Consider the following 17,152-nt stretch of genomic DNA (forward strand, 5'->3'; position numbering starts at 1 on the left):
TCGCTGCATCCTTCGAACACAAAACACACGTGCACACGCGCAGAACACACACGCACACACACACACACGCGCAAAACAGTCAGCTTTTCTTTTTTTTTTTTTCCCACAAAGAGGCAGCTTGAAAATGCTTGTTTTTTTACCAGCGTGAAATTGCAGACACCCCCAACCCACACACTTCTCAAAGCCATCATTCAACTCCCACCCACCCACCGCCCCGATCTGCAGCAAACATATCAGTATATACACACATGCACGCGGTCTTCTCTTCAAATAGTGTTGATAGATGTGATATTCCCCCTTCCCTGCGCTTTTGTGTGTGTGTGCGTGCGCGCGCGCGTGTGTGTGTGATATGTCTGTGTTAGCAGAGGCGGTGTGCCTTCAGGGCCATATTGAGCAGAGAGCTTACTGCAACGTTTAGATGCTAGAGAACAACCTTCACTCCTTCTCTCCCTCCTTTTTCCTCCTCACACTCTTCCTCTGTCTCTCCGTCTCCGTCACTCTCTCCGTCTCCCCGTCTCTCCTTGTCTCACTCCTCACCCCTCCATCTCTCTATATGTCTCTCTCCCCGTCTCCGTTTCTCTTTCTCACCCAGAGAGTGTCCTACTCTCTCTCTCTCTCTCTCTCTCTCTCTCTCTACATTCAAAAACAGCACATCCCACTCAGACTTCACAAGGTTGCTCTCCTGCCTCCACCGCCTCCCTGCGCCGGTCTGTTCCTCCACTCCTTCTCTCCGCTCATCCATCCCTCCATCCATCCTTCACCTTTTCTTTATTGATTCCTCCGTCTAAAGGCTTTCCTCCGTCCACCTATATCTCTGCCGCCGTCACATCAGTTTCTTGCTTTTTCTCTTCTGCTATCTCCTCTCTCTTTTTTCCCTCGTATCCCTCTCCCTTGTCACTTCCCTCCTTTCTCAGCCCTTATCTTGTCTCCGGGCTCATCCTCCCTCCCAGCACCCCCCAGCGTTCGGCCGTCCGTTCCCCTTCTTTTGTCTCCCCTATCTCACCACCTTTTCTTTCTGTCAAGCCTCGGCTCTCCGGCTGCCGCACCTTTCCTCCTATACATTTCTCTCGCTTGTTCTCGACTTCCCTCTCACCGCCCTATCTGTCCCCTGTTCCCCTGTGGCCTGTTGGTCCGTGGCCCAGGCAGCGCCTCCGTCCAAGGGGACCAAGTCTGCCGGGAGAACAAATATAGCTGATGTGATCCGTCTGTGTGTGCGTTTGTGACATGTGAGTGCATCCCTGTGTCCAAATCTGTATATTCTCAGGGATGTGTGTGTGTGTGTGTGTGTGTGTGTGTGTGTGTGTGTGTGTGTGTGTGTGTGTGTGTGTGTGTGTGTGTGTGTGTGTGTGTGTGTGTGTGTGTGTTCCTCTGTGGGCACAGATGTGGAAGGTCATCAACCATGTGCAGGAAGGAAAAAAAGGACATGAAAGGTTGGTCACACCGTTAGCATGCAGCGCTGCTGTATCTTTCTGTGTTACCTGGAACATCTGTGCTTTGTGAGTGGACCTACTTTGTCAAACTTAGATCAGGACTAAATCCAGGATTCAGGTGAATCGATGCTCTGACATACAACTCTCTATTCCCAAGCCAACAACTCATCAGCAGTCAGCTTTCAAATTTTTGGTCACACGTTCGCACAAAGAAAAGATTTGCCCTCTCTCTATGTGTCTGTGCACCTCTCTCACTCTCCCTCTCCACTTTGAGATTACTTATTCCTACTTATTCCTCCCAAGCCCCTTCGCCTACCCTCTCTCTCCCTGCCTTTAATACCCACAATCCCCCTTGGGCTTCGCTTTAGCCCGACATGGCCGAGAACATAATTAATTTCACAGCTTCTGAATGAAAAGCCTGTTTTCACCATGCTTCTAATTAAGCTAGAATAATAAGGTGCTTCTCAAGTTAGCAGGAATGCTAACGTATCCCACAAAAATTAGAGGGATCTGGTGAGGCTGAGCTACAACAGCAGCTTGTCTCACCCAACTTTATTTGTTTTGGCTTTTTTTTTTTTTTATTCTGTTATTTGTTTTATGATCTGGGGCACCAGCTGTTTGATTAACTGCATTCACACAAAAAAGAAGAGCAGATTTTGGTTGGCAATGCAATGAATCCTCTCAGATAAAGAGCAGCATATTCACAGCTGGAGAAGGTCACAGAGAAGGCATGGCCCATCTTTGGATGCTGGGGGCCTCAGCTGGACTCAATCAGCGGGAAGTATCGTATGGATGAGGTCACACAGAATCATCGATCATGCTGTTTTGGATGTAGTCACCGCGTTTCAATCCTTTAAATTATCAGATTTGTTTAGATTGTGGTTACGTCACACAGAAACTTCCCCTGAACTGTACATCTGCTGAAATTCAAGCGCTTTTCAGCCATGACTCGGTCTGTCTGTTCACCAGGCTGAAATATCTCAATACCTTTTTGATGGATTGTCGTGAAATTTTCTCAGCGTTTTATTGATCCCAGAAGATGGAGCCAAATGACACTGGTGATCCTCTCACAGTCCCTGTAGTGCCACCAGCGTCCATCCTGTACATCTACCCGATGGATTGGTGCTACATTCTGCACAGAGTTGTTCCAGGAGGATGAAGCCTAATGACTCCTCCTGACTTTTCCTCCAGCGCCAATTATTCAATGAATTGCTGTGAAATTTGTTAAAGGCATTTATGTGCCCCTTAGGATGAATTATGATAACTTCTGTGAATCCCAAACGTTTAACTCCATTCACAATCATCATTTAAAAATTTTAATTTGCCCAGTACTTTGGTTTACGACCAAATATATGCAAAGCTATTGACATTCCCATCAGCCTCAGCTGTATTTGTGTTACCTTGCTAACAAGTTTTACTACTATCATGGACATTATATCAGCTAAACATCAGCATTGAGCCAAACGACGCTGGTATAATGCCGCCCCAGCGTGTGATTTTTTGTATGCCTGTATTCCAGAAACAAAAAAGGTGTGACATGCACTACAAAAGTAACGCGTACACAGTAATATATTACTTAACAGAGTAATATCATGCGTTTGTAATCAGATTTGTTGTAATATTATTGCAGTTATTACATCCTGTAGGGCATTACCACTTCATATTAAGTGTTTATAATAATAAATGTTTTTCGACCTGGTCAGACCCGACCTAACGTTATCTCAAAGCTGCTCATAATGATATAAATGTTTAAACCTTTGTCAATGTGGACACGTTATACATGGTTTGATCAGTTAGATTCTCCACAATTCAGTCGTTCAGTTCATTTGACAGAAAACATAAGAACTGAAGGATGATTCATTCAGATTTGCCGACATGGTAAGCAAAAAAGACGGATAATGCCATAGTAACTAGTAATACGAAACAAAACATTTTGGAAGTTACTCGTCCTACACTGCGTGTTACAACAGAGTGTCCTGCCATCTCACCCTCTTTACACAGATGTTGCTTCAGCTCTATCACTGTACTACCTCCGCTGTCGGCTTAAAGGTGGAAAACAACGCCCCTTCATTCCACTTTTTATACAGAACGGCGAGGTGAAATAACTTTGCAACATTCCCCCCTTGAACGGCTTCAGTCGTGTTTAGTAAGAGCCGAAATCTTTGATCCACCAAACCTCTGAGCTCACCAGACTTTAAAATCCAGCCCAGTTGAAGAGAGAGAGGCTGGCGCCCATCAGTCAAGGATCCGAGCTGCGTGTCTCAGCTCTCCGCAGTCACCAGAGGAGCCTTGGTGGCCTTCGCCAGCTCTAACTTGCACCCTCATACACTTTTTTGATAAGCCGCTTTGTCACGTCAGCAAGGTCGCTTGTGTTGGTTATTGGGAGGAATCACCAGCCCTCTGAGTCTATTGCTCTCTGAATGTGATGCGTTTGAGGGAAGTCAAGGACAATACACCCTCAAATGGGTCTGTAGGCTAATGCTGTTATCTCTTTAGTCTGTATTACACGTAATTACCACATACAGCTAATTAGGCTTCAGCACACATCTAAGGTCCTAATAAGGTGCAGTTATGATAATTAGCAAGTGTTTCTGCGAGTGTGTACGGGAGTCTGAGAGGAGGAGGCCTGGCTTGTCTTATTGCTCAGTGTTATTAGCAGACTTTATTATCTTCCAACTTGCGGTATAATGGATTCATAACTCTTCTCCGTCTGAAGATATTATCAGCGCCTTCTTATTGAAATCATTTTCATTTAGCTGTCACCTAAACATTTAGCCCCAAAATCCAAAGAAGACTTGACACTTAAAATTTCCTGTGACAGAGGGAGAGGAGAAAGATAGAGGGTTGTGCTGTCTCTGTGATTTATGGATTTCATAAACCCTAACCCCCTCTGCTGCCATCTGACACGCCATTCTTCTCCGAACACACCGAGCTCTCACAACAATAGCACAGCTTTAGCCCTCGTCAGTGTTTGCGAGCACGTACACACACATTTGCGCACACACACACACACACACACACACACACGGGGAGCTAACAGCAGGGTCAGAGCTTTGGTTCTGTCAGCAGAGCCTCCCACAGCGCTCAGAGCAATACCTTAACCATCACACTGTAAAGTAAAACCTAATGGAGCTTCCACAGGCGTGTGTGTGCACATCCTCACACACACACACACACACACACACACATACACACACACACACACACACACACACTTCTCAGGCCAACAGCTTTATTCACAAACTGTGTTTTGATTCATTCCACTGAACCCAAGCTGTACAGTATGTTTGGAGAAAGTATTTGGCCCGTGATTCCTGCAGTTACCCAATGACATAGAGATATGAGGAAGGCAGCTCGGTATCATTAATGCCGCGGTGCACTGGCGACGGAGGGCCTTGTTATACGTCGAAGAGTGATGCCTTATAAAGCCAGTGTTCGCTGCACTATCCCCAGCCACATCATCATTTGACAGGGGAGGCAGCAGCGTATAACGCTCAGCCCTGTGCTGTGTGTCAGCAGCACGGAGCTGATTGCTCCGCTGTAAGGACAGAAGTGGCACTGTCGGAGTGACATACACTTTGTCTGTGTCAAAACGACCAAGTGTCAGCACTGTCAGGTCCAACACCGCCTGCGAGAAGTTGCTTTTTTTTTTTTTTTTTCCCAGTCCATAGCCACTTTTCTCCTTGGGTTGTTTTTAATGGTTTCAGCATCCTGCCAATTTTACAAATGTCTTCTGTTCCCACATCCTCAGGGTAGATGGTAATCCTTTCATAACAACTTGTATACAAACCAATTTGGCAGTTTCAGCAGTGTACCTCCCTCACATGAGAGACCCAGAGGCTAATTCTATCAATGTGTGGGTAGCTGCAGCACTGCCCGGGGATTCGGTCCTCTGCCTTCATGCCTGTGCGACTTTATGGGCAGTTTGTTAATGATGCATTTGGTAATAATTTTTGTCAGTTCCCATTTTAGAGCGGCGTTTTTGTCCCTATGTGACCTTAGGGAAAGATGGGAGGCCAATGATACACACAGCCATCACCAAGCATACCAGGCATTTATAGCCTCTTAGCAAATACTTTAGTAACTGGCTGGTCTTCAACAATGAAAACACTATTGTAAAATGCCCTTCACTGTCTGTTCTGGACTCCTGAGGCTTTACTGACCATGGCTTATTGTCTCCGTCCTCACTGCTGCTTTTAACAGGCATCAATGAGACATCAATGGGATGCTTGTTTGTGATTGTTTAGCCTTAATCTCCTTTCTCCACTCGTCTTATCACTTTCTCCTCTACTCTTTGTCTCCTCTCACCCCCCCCCCCCCCCCTCCTCCAGCTCCCTTCGCTCCCCCTGGCAGCGAGACAGTCGTGAAGTTTGATTCCCAGGGGGACGGCATGGGCCGATACAACATCTTCAGCTACCAGCGCTCTGCCGATCGTTACGTTTACGTGCCAGTGGGTGAATGGGCAGAGACTCTGAGTCTGAGCAACGAGCTGATTCGATGGCCCAGAGAAGTTGTGCCCACCTCTCAGTGCAGCGACCCCTGTGAGCGCAACGAGATGAAGAAAATGCAGGCAGGTAGGAGACAATGTTCTTTTTTCGCCATAGAGACACAGCGTACCGAGCAGGAATGCCTTTTGAAAAAAATCTCAGACTGTCATACTCTGCTGTTCATATTCCTGTCTCCCAGGTGAATACTGCTGCTGGATCTGTACAGCCTGCGAGCCTCATGAATACCTGGCTGATGAGTTCACCTGCTCGCCCTGCGCTCCTGGCCAGTGGCCCACTGATGACCTTACCTCCTGTTACGACCTTCCTGAGGACTACATAATGTGGGAAGATGCCTGGGCCATCGGTCCAATTACCATCGCCTGTGTAGGGTGAGTGATAAAGGGCTGTCATCATGATGTAACGATGTCAGACTGGTGGTCAAGTTTTAAGTGCGTGTCTTGATGGATTTTGGGATGAAGGAACGGAATTGACAGTTCACCCTCCACTGAATGGGCCACACTACTCATCCTGTAATTGGCTTACCCTGATATGCTTACCCTTACCCTAACCAATCGTCACTCCTCATGCTTAAACGTAGCCAGAGCCCTTGAGTAGAGAGAGTCGCGTCAACTCCAATGGACCATTTTTGACAACCAAGCATTTTGAACTTCCATTGTTGCGATTCTTCTCTACTCAAAGGCTCATAACATAACCAACTCAACCAACTAAGGCAACTAGTACTAACCGATCGGAGGAAGAGTAGGGTAGTTTATTCCTTCACCATCCTAGGAAAAATAACTGGAACCCCTGAACTGTGATTGTCCAATTACAGCTGAGCGACTGTAACAGCACTTTTTCCACAGGCTGAAGCAGTGTGCATGAGGCTGTGATGATAGCAATACTCAGCATTTAAAGCGCCTGGAGGGTGTCATTCTCTCTAGCCTTTGCTAAATCATAAACACGAGCAAAACTGCAAGGGGAAAATATCATGTCCACTGTCCAGCTAACTAGCCTAGCCTTCTACCCACAGCAACAGAGTGTTACTTTTATACTCTCAAGGCCAAGGGAGCACATTATTTGCTTACTACATTATTGTCTCTGGCTACTACAGTATATCCACTGTAGAGTATTTCCTCACTATGTGGAAGCTGGCAGTTTAATGCTAGAAGCCATGTTTCCGCCACTGTTACCCAAGATACCACTGCATTTACAAAACACATCAGTTAGTCCTCATCCTGGAGGCATTTTCTCTTGTATCGTTAGAATTTAAAACAAGCCCTACAACGCAATACAAGAACAATGGTGCTTATTTATTTGCGTGTCGTGGATTTTGAACTGGGGAGGACTCAGACCGTTTGCCTGGGGCATGCAGCTTTAGTCTTTGACAGGCGTAGCAAGAGTAACTAGTGCACTTTACCTGTGTTGTGATTATGATTGTGAAATATATTTTGTTAGAAACGGCTCAGACCTAGTGTGTAAAACAACCTATCGAAACTGTGACATAATGAAACTATACTTTTCATATACTTTCCCCCCTTCTCCACAGCTTCATGTGCACTGGTCTGGTGTTCTGGGTGTTTATCAGACACAACCACACACCGCTGGTGAAAGCTTCAGGCAGGGAGCTATGCTACATCCTTCTCTCGGGAGTCTTCATGTCCTACGCCATGACTTTCCTTTTCTTGGCCAAACCATCTCCCGCCATCTGTGCCCTGCGGCGCCTCGGCCTGGGCACATCATTCGCTGTCTGCTACTCTGCCCTGCTCACCAAAACCAACAGAATCGCCAGGATTTTCAGTGGCGTGAAAGATGGAGCGGGTGCAGCGAGGCCACGCTTCATTAGCCCGTCCTCTCAGGTGAGCGACTGCTGCGTCGCATCCATCCATCTGCATCCGTCAGAGGGATGGACAGGCAGACAGCGGATCCTGATGACCTTACCTTCCTGTCCTCCCTTCTTTCTCAGGTGTTCATCTGTCTGAGTTTAATCTCCGTCCAGTTAGTGATGGTGTCAGTGTGGCTGCTGCTGGAAGTTCCCGGGACGAGGCGCTTCACGTTGCCAGAGCGACGACAGACTGTCATCCTCAAGTGTAACGTACGCGACTCCAGCATGCTGCTGTCACTGGGATATGATGTGCTCCTGGTCATCCTGTGTACTGTGTAAGTGTGTCACAGCTGGTTTGATTTCAGAAGGTTTATCAGTTCAGTGAGTTTGTATCTGGGGTGGTTTTTTTTTCCGAGGTGGTGTCTATCTTAATGTAGAAATATGAATCTCTCCCTTTAGGTATGCCTTCAAGACCAGGAAGTGCCCCGAGAACTTCAACGAGGCCAAGTTTATTGGATTCACCATGTACACTACCTGTATAATCTGGCTGGCGTTTCTTCCCATTTTCTATGTCACATCCAGTGACTACAGGGTATCTTCTTGAGCACACACACACACACACACACACACACACACACACACACACACACACACACACACACACACACAAACACTTTGTGTCTTTTGGGAGGACATTGCATTGACCTACATTAATTTCCTGTTGAGTAATCCTGATTCCAACCATAACTGGGACATGCCTAACCCAACCCAAAAACTGAATGTCACCATAATCTTTAAAGTATATTGGCTTAACAAGCTTATTCACTCTCCTGCCCAGGGTTAGATCAGAAGATTATCAGTCTCACGCTTAATATGAAGCTACCGCCAGCAGCTGGCTAACTTAGCTTAGCATAAAGACTCGAATCAGGGAGGGAAACAGGAGCCCCTTTAAAGATTACTAATTAATAAATGGTATCTTGTTTGTTTAATCCGTACAAATGACAATGACTCTGGCTGTAGCTTCATAGTGGAATAGAGTGGAATCTAACTCCAGGCAAGAAAGTGTATCTCTCAAACTTTTTAATTATTCCCATTAGCCCAAAATATAATGATTTGCCTTCTGGAGACGTGTTTATTTTTCTCGAACAGGAGGGGAGTCCCTTTAAAGTGACTGTGTGAGCAGTTTTCTGCCCCTTCAACATGATTAAGCACTGTGTAGTCACAGAACAGTGACTACACAGGTGTAGCTGGAGCTTAAACAATTTCTAATCCTGCTGGCAAACGTCCCGGCTCTGCAGTATTGGGATGACAAACAGACAGGCTCTGTCAAACTGCTGACACATGTCCAGATTTAACAGCAAAGGGGAGTGAGTGAGTGTTCACCTGATCCATACAAATCTTAAGCACACACTTCCACAAACACACACGCACAGTACACTGTATCAAAGGGCATAAGAGAGGAGTGCTGATGCCAGGGCTGCTCATTTGATCCCTGTAAAAAAAAAAAAAAACAGCTCACTCTCTCTTCCCTTCTTCCTCTCTGTAAATAAGCATCTCTTCGGCCTTGTAATCTGACTTTAAGATTAGTCAGGTAGAGGCATTGCATCACCAACACGCACAACCGCCCACTCACACGCGCGTAAGTGTATACATACACAGAGGAGATGTTAAAGGGGTTGATTACTAATGTGCTGCTTCTGTACAGCACTGTGGTTTTACTGCGAGCTGCTGTTATTCAACCCTGCAGACCTCTCCACACGAAGTTAGACGTAGCGATGATACGGCAACCCGAATGGGACGTACAGCGTGCACCTCTCCGCACCTTCTTAAGATAGTATTTTGGATTGATTTGGTACATTGAATCACAGAGAATGGAGTCAAAGCTTAGATACTGTTAAGTTCAGACTGTGTGGTCTCTGTTGATTAAGTCTTTTATTGATCCACGGTGTAGTTGTTATCCTCCGGACCATTGCAAGGTAACAAAGTCTTTCAATAAAGAGTTACTCTCCTTTTGCAGGCCTCATTGGCTCTGTGTACATTTAGTGATTGTTAAATTACTCGAGGCTTTATTATAGTCTATATTTATCTACTGTGTATCAAATTGGCTTTAATGTCTTATTATTTTTTTATTCTCTGTCAAGCACTTTGTAACAGTCACTCAAAAAGCGCCTTTGAAAAATGTTCATTATTACAGATTATCATCATCAGATTAGCTCTTAACGGCAATTACTTTGTACTACATTAGCATAAGATGTATCCATCAAAGTCTGGCTGCTAATTACAGCCTCCTCCTCCTTTCTCCTGCAGGTTCAGACCACTACCATGTGTATCTCAGTCAGCCTGAGTGGCTTCGTGGTTCTGGGCTGCATGTTTGCTCCCAAGGTCCACATCATCATGTTCCAGCCCCAGAAGAATGTGATCAGCCACAGGCTTAACCTCAATCGCTTCAGTGTCAGTGGGGCTGCCACCACATACGCATCTCACGGTAGGTTACATGCAGTTACCTCATTTTTAAAGAGACAGGGGTTAGAGCTGCACTCTGTTTTTTTTTTTATCATGTCTCTGTCAAATGGGTGTTTTCAGCTTTCAGTATTCGGGAAACAACAGAAAGCGCTGTTCCACTTGTGCTATAGGGGATACAACTTTGTTTTTTTTAAATATCTTTATTTCTCTATCTTTATTCGTTCCTATAGAACAGCGCAGAATAGTTTTGAAAAGTCTGTTACTGTCACTCCGAAGGTAACCTCTGCAGTGATGCGTGATTGACAAGTAGAAATATGAGCTTGTAAGACTGTAAAGTAAGGCATGCTGCTGCTGACAGAGCTGCAGTGTTGAGCAGTGCAATGAGATGCCAGGAGAGAAGTATGATGAATGGAATTTTTGACTGGGACATATTTCAAGTTTTTTGTGACAACAGCAAACACAGATGTACATATTTAAAATATCTGTAGCACACACTGCACCCCAGAATGAATACAAAACCTTAATGGGCTTCAAAAAATTTTGGCAGCGATACAAACTTTAAAGGTCAACTCCACCAGTTTTCCACATTTACAGTTCATGGGGAGTACTACTACATATGTGTAATAAGTAGTATAAAGCCTTTTGTGGCTCCAGAGGAAGCTGCGTGGAATCTGATAAATTACATTCGGTGGTGTCACTCAGTAGCCACGTTGCATTATGGGTAATGTAGGCGCCAGGTTTTGAAATGGAACATATCTCTTGTTCTGCTGTGTCGATTTTTAAACCGTCCATAATGAGCCCAACAGTGTTATAGGAATGCAATGCAGACCAGCTGACTGCTTTTACAAACTTGGCGCCCTACATTACCCACAATGCAACTCTGTCATTGAGTGACATCGCTGAAGGCAATTTATCAGATCACAATCAGCTTCTTCTGGAGCCACAAAAGGCTTCATACTACCGTTTCACATGCTCAGTAGCACTCCCCAAGACCAGTAAACAAAAAATTGGTGGAGTTACCCTTTAATTTGCCAATAAGGGCAATGCTGATGCCAGGCTAGCATCTAGACCTCCATCATCACTAAGATTATTTGATAGTTTTTGCGACATTTTTGCAAAGATTTCAGGTGAAGCTGTCATGCTGTAGCTTTAAATGTAATGGCAGAATGTGATATTGTTTTATTATCTGAGGAAGGTTTTTACTTGCACACATCTAATGTCTGAGAATGATTGATTTCTTTGTAATTGTGTCTTTTCTTCTTTGTTGTTCTGCCTCTTTTTTTCCAGCTTCTGTCAGTGCCCACCCAGTCCCAACCGTGTGCAACGGGAGAGAAATTGTCGACTCCACCACGTCCTCCCTGTGACCACATCCAGTCCAGTCTCTAAATCTTGCCCCCCCTGCGACTGTTAGCCAATCCATGAACATTATCCCCCCTCGACCATCATCCCCCACCTCATGCGCACACTGTATTCACACGTACACACACACAAATACACGCACAAACAGACAAACAAACCTTCCTTGTGGACTAGAACTGTATTGTTTCACAAATGTAGAAAGTGTGTAACTATAATTAAATTATTTTCTAGGGATGTACATACATGGAATCGACATTGTTGTAAGTAGAGAAACAAAAGAACAAAAAAAGTTTTTAGGAGGAATTTTTGGAGCCTTTGTTTTTGATAGCTTTGTTATGATGCGGTGTAAATAGACTCGCGCTTAATCATGGTAGGAGGGTGTGTGTCCCTCTCAGTCTGGATGCACATTTGTGGCTCTGCTTGCCTCACCTGCAATATCCCACAGACTTTTTATTCTCATGCTTTTTTGTAGGTCTCATTGTAATAACCAATTATGTATGCATTTCTATTGTGTATCTGTACATTTGTATATTATACTACTGATGGTTCAAACAGCACAATGTTGACAGTCTTGTGACCCTAGAATGAATGTGGACAAAAGGATAAACTGGATAGTGTAAGGCGGCAGGCACGGGCATGTACAAAAAAATCCATCAAGCTCATCGATTTATAGTTACACTGTGCCCGAACATCATTTTCAGTTTGAGAGATCATCTCTGCACATCTTGTAAGATTTTGCTTTGCCTCCTGAATCCGTATCAAGAACCCATTGTGGCTGTTTTTTGCAGGAACAAAAAAACATGTTTTGCTTTTGATACAAATGTTCATTTTTCTATTTCTAACCATGGAATCCCTTTATATAAATGGCCATAGTTCCAGACATGTGTTCACCAGAGCAACAGTACGTACACGCCCACTCTCAAACTGCTGTTTCTTTTAGAGGACTGCCGTGAAGAATAGTAACCGATGGCAGGGCTGAAAAGATATCGTACATCAACTCATTTCTTTTGCCTCAAAACTGTCAATACCTGCAGTGCTGCCGTGGTTCTGTCGACAAAAAAACAAATTGGCGTCTTACCCGCTAATTATGAATTTTTTCCTCAAACAACTCTATAAGAAGGAAAGTGTCTGCTTTGCTGAACACATGTTGATTTTTTCTCCAACTACAGGGGAGTGGTAGCTGATGTTTTTGTTCCCCAATAGATACAATATGTGGTGATGTTTTGAATATGGCTATGTGCCTTAATGTATGTTTGATAGTGCCCCAGGCAGAGGTTGTAAGAGATCAGTTTTTACATTACCAGCTGCAAATCCTTGTTTGGTAAATGTAAAAGTGACCCCACAGTATAGTAGAGTACATGTTTCAGGGCATGACTTTGCCACTTAGTTTTATTCCCTTCCGAGCCTTCTGCTATTGATTGTTTACCTGAAGTGTGAATCTGAGGAATCCTTAGGTTAAACTGACTCTCTCTACCCCCTCTTCTCTCTCCAGTCTGTGATTAAAAAAACATAAAAGTGGATATTTCTGATAAACACCCATCACACTGATTTCATTTGACATTTCTTACAGCTTAGCGGCTCCAATAAAAAGAAGGAAAGGGGAAGAGAAGCTCTTATACCATTAAGATGAAGTCATTGACTCGTCGACTTATTCAAGTGTGCGGTTTACATGTCTGTGTTAAATGTGTTGACGTTGAGAGGCACAGTGGAGCAGCTGGCTACGGCAGTCCCAGAGAGGCTCACGAGAGGAAGCAGAGCACACAATGTCAGCTGCTGGCAGATCCCGACTAACAAAGAGGATGTCGAGGGTAGCACTCATATGCATAACATACATAACATTTACAAACATCCATACCCATCAAACTCTTTTGTTTTGTAGCTGGAAATATGAGAGTTACGAGGTTGGGGAATAAATGAGGAAAAACGTGTGAACAAGGTTTTTATTAGTAAATCTAAATAGACTAAATTAGTGGACTAATTTTGCGTTACAGCATATTTCATTTTAAAGGTGTAATGTGTAAGAACTGGCATCCTGTTCCTGTTAAACTCAGAACTAACGTGGGGCAACATATGACGACTGCTGCCAACTGCGGCTGCTGTTAGCCCGTTAGCACAGGAGCTCTGGATCAGGACAGGGCGAGCATCCTAATGTCATAATGTCAGAACTGTTATTTCTTCACATGCATTTGATAATTTAAGTTAAAATTCTTACATGTTGCTTACAAAGAGCGGCCTGTCATGTAAGAATTCATTGCATTAAGAACGTTAGTCATTTTTTAATTAGTCTTAAAGGGTTGAATACTATAATATGCTGTCTAAAAATAAAGCGTGACTGTTAAACTCCCAGACGAGGATTTTTAAATCGAGTTCCTTCCTGTTAAAATTCATACAGTAGGTACAGAGAAGAACTGTTGAACATCCATCTTTTGACCGGCGGTCCACACCTTATTGCACAGCCGGTCCTCCAGCAGCACCCTGCGATTATCACAATGAATGATAGATTGAAAGAATTTTTAGAGGATGCACCAAGACGAGCCGACCTACATCGGGGCGTGTGTTAGGTGCAGAGAGCAGGAGGAGAGAGCGATGTGTGGCAGAGCAGAGGGGAGTTGCTGCTGCTGCCGCTGCTGCTGCTGCTGCTGCTGCTGCTGCTGGATTATGTAAAGCACTCCCACAGCCCAGAAGTCACAGCGCTTCTATGGAAGCTCAAAAGCATCTCAGAGATTCACAGCCTTTGTTAGCAGAAGGCTTAGCCATCCACTCAGTGGTCCTGCTCCCACAAGATACACCCCGCATGGCAGGGTTGCTATGGACAACCACCACCACATCCGCTGCCGGAATGTCTATTTGTCTGCATGGAGAGGAGGGTGGGAGGAGAGGGCACAGGAGGAGGAAGAGAAAGAGGAAAAACGGGGTGCTGGTTTTTGATTCAAATTGGCAGTGACTGATGAGATTTGGCTCGCTAAGGCCCGGTGCTCTACACCCCGGCTTTTAATGGTTGCACAAAACAGAGCACTTAACCCTGATTCTGCTCTCATTTAGTCCGGGGACTAGTCTCCGACAACAGTCTCACACTCTTCCCCTGACCCCTCTCTCTCTTAATCCGCCTCACCCCCCTGCCACCAGTGTCCACCTCGTCTCTGCTCCATGTGTGAAACTTGCTGGTCTCGGCCAAGACCACCACCTAAGCCGGACCAAACAGATTGGTAGCCCACACTTAAACTGAAGCACTCAGATGTGGGCACCCACTTGCAGCGCATGCCAACAAAGGCGGCCGTGAGGAGGTTGGAAAAGGGATAAGGGAAAGGTAGATAGAGGAGTTGGAGAGTGTGTGTGAGAATAGAAAAAAAAATGGGATTTAGATGTAAAGAAAATGCATCACTTTGAAACACACCACCTTCCTCACCACACTACAGTCAGTGTATCATCTCATGTACCCACTAGTTCTCTCTGTGGCTTCCCTTAATTGGCTTTACTCATGAATATCCCTTTTCAAACAGCAAACCATCCACTACATTGTTCCCCTATTCAGCCTCTGCCAACTGCCATGTGCTCTACAAAGGTCTCTGTGCTGTAGCCCCCCCGCTATACGACAAAATGTGTCCTCGGCCTCCAGGCTTTCGAAACAAGACAGAATCTCTGAAGCCGAGGTCAGGCCGAACTCTGGAACTGGTCAATCGCAAAAAAAAAAAAAAAAAAAGCAATAGTTCCCGTGTTGATGATGCGTGCAATAACGAGGCTGTGATGACATCATAATAAATAACAACAAGCAAACAGCTGGTGTCGTCTGCTCGTCCTTCTGTGTCTCCTGTGTGTCTGCCCGGGAAAAAAGTAGATCTGTGCGAATCTCAGCCAAAATCTAAAACGTTGAACAGGAGCGTAGATAGATGTGTCCCTCCAGCAACATTAATAGCCCCTCACCACCACTTTCACACACACACACACACACACACACACACACACACACACACACACACACACGGGCTCTATTCATTCATAGTGTGCGCTGGCAAATGTTGAAAGATGTCTCTAACACTCCTAATCTGTTCCCTAAGTGATGGCACTCCAATTAAACCATCCAGTGGAGTGCTCCCTGCTTTAGGACAATGCACTCCAGTGTGTAGGCTCCATCTCCCCCCAAAAAACCAAAGACTTAAGGAAAAACATAAGTAAAGAGATAAAAAAGAAACAATAAAGGTCTAAAAAAAGATAGAAATAAACATGGAGTAAGAAAAGTGAAATGTTTGTCCTTCGCTGCCTTCAGCAGTGTGACACAGCAGCAGGGTGCGTTGGTGGGTTTTTCTAGAAGAAGACGAGGACGTGTCTGTTAGGTTGTTATTGCAGCTACTAAATGTCTGCTCCTGTCCCTTATTTTTTTCTACCTACATCACTCTGCCTACAGGTTCTACTTTTGTAGAACTGGATGTTGACTTTTCTCGTGACTAGGCAATGATTGCCCTCTGGTGGTCAGCTCAGGTCATTACACAAATAGACTTCACACAGAGGGTTTGTGCTACAGCCAGGAATTCCCATCCACATTAAAAGTTAGGCAGCATGTATGTTCAACTGGCTGGTATTGGTGGAAGAAGAACTCAGATCCTTTACTTTAGTAACACAATATACTAATGAAACAACGCAGAAAGTGACTTAGTTCAGGTCAACATCCTGCATTCAAATCCAAGTACAGAAGTATTGTCAGCAAAATGTATTTAAAAGCAGAAAACTATGGTCCTAGTGACTGATATAGGCCTATTAAAATCAAAGAAGATATGGAAATTAAAGAATGTAAGAAGTTTTCTCACAACATCTCTCTGTTGTCCACTGCCCTCTACTGGAGAGCCCACTGAAGGCCAGAAAAATGCTGAGCAACAGGAGCCACAGGGTCTTATTAAATAATCATACAACAAAAATGATTTATATAAATTAATAGTTTTGTAATCATGGAAAAATATCAAAGGACCTTTCCTGTCAGATTAAGAGAAGCTGAGCTGTGTTGGGACGAGGGTCAGAACAGCGACAGATTATTTAAAAATTGTTCACGGAAATTGGAGTTTTGTTCCTCCGGTTTCTAAATATATCTTCGAATTATTACCACCAAAGTTCTGGTAGGACTTGGAGTGAGAACCTGGAGTTTAATCAGTCACAGTGTCCCATGAAATTAATATTACTATACCATCTAAGATGCTTTCATTTTCTCATTTTCATTTTCAAACGTCATGCTGAAAACTTGCTCACTTAAGCTGTGCGAGGTGGTGGCGTGACTGGTGTCATTATGATCATTTTGAAAGTAATGCATCACGTTAAAATAACACTGAACTGCTGTGCACTCAGCTTTTAAGATATCAGGCCAAAGAAGTGAGAGGCTTTTGAAAAGCACGGAACAATTTTGGGCCAGACAAGAAACAAATCTTCGGAGAGATGACTGTCTGCAAGGAAACTCAATTTGAACCCTGTGCATAGTTCATTCCACGCTCAAAAACTAAACATCTGAAACATGGCGTGCTCCCGGGGTTCTGAATATGTAACATTGCATCAGGTGTTCAGTGATTTTCATCATCAACTTCAAATTACAAACGTCATTCAGCCCTCAG

The 17,152-nt window shown here is 44.5% G+C and overlaps 1 protein-coding gene across 1 annotated transcript in view; it reads left to right on the forward strand.

Moving 5' to 3' along the window:
- Window positions 1-15,337, forward strand: part of grm3 (glutamate receptor, metabotropic 3) — a 42,393-nt gene extending 27,056 nt beyond the window's left edge. The window contains 7 exon segments of the mRNA XM_084364539.1: window positions 5,762-6,004; window positions 6,117-6,306; window positions 7,464-7,773; window positions 7,881-8,074; window positions 8,199-8,331; window positions 10,047-10,224; window positions 11,490-15,337. Coding sequence (XP_084220665.1) covers window positions 5,762-6,004; window positions 6,117-6,306; window positions 7,464-7,773; window positions 7,881-8,074; window positions 8,199-8,331; window positions 10,047-10,224; window positions 11,490-11,566 — 1,325 coding nt within the window. The 3' untranslated portion in view covers window positions 11,567-15,337.
- Window positions 15,338-17,152: the final 1,815 nt, after the last annotated feature.

This window comes from Pagrus pagrus (assembly GCF_965226575.1).
Source record: "Pagrus pagrus genome assembly, chromosome: 10".
NCBI lineage: Eukaryota > Metazoa > Chordata > Actinopteri > Spariformes > Sparidae > Pagrus > Pagrus pagrus.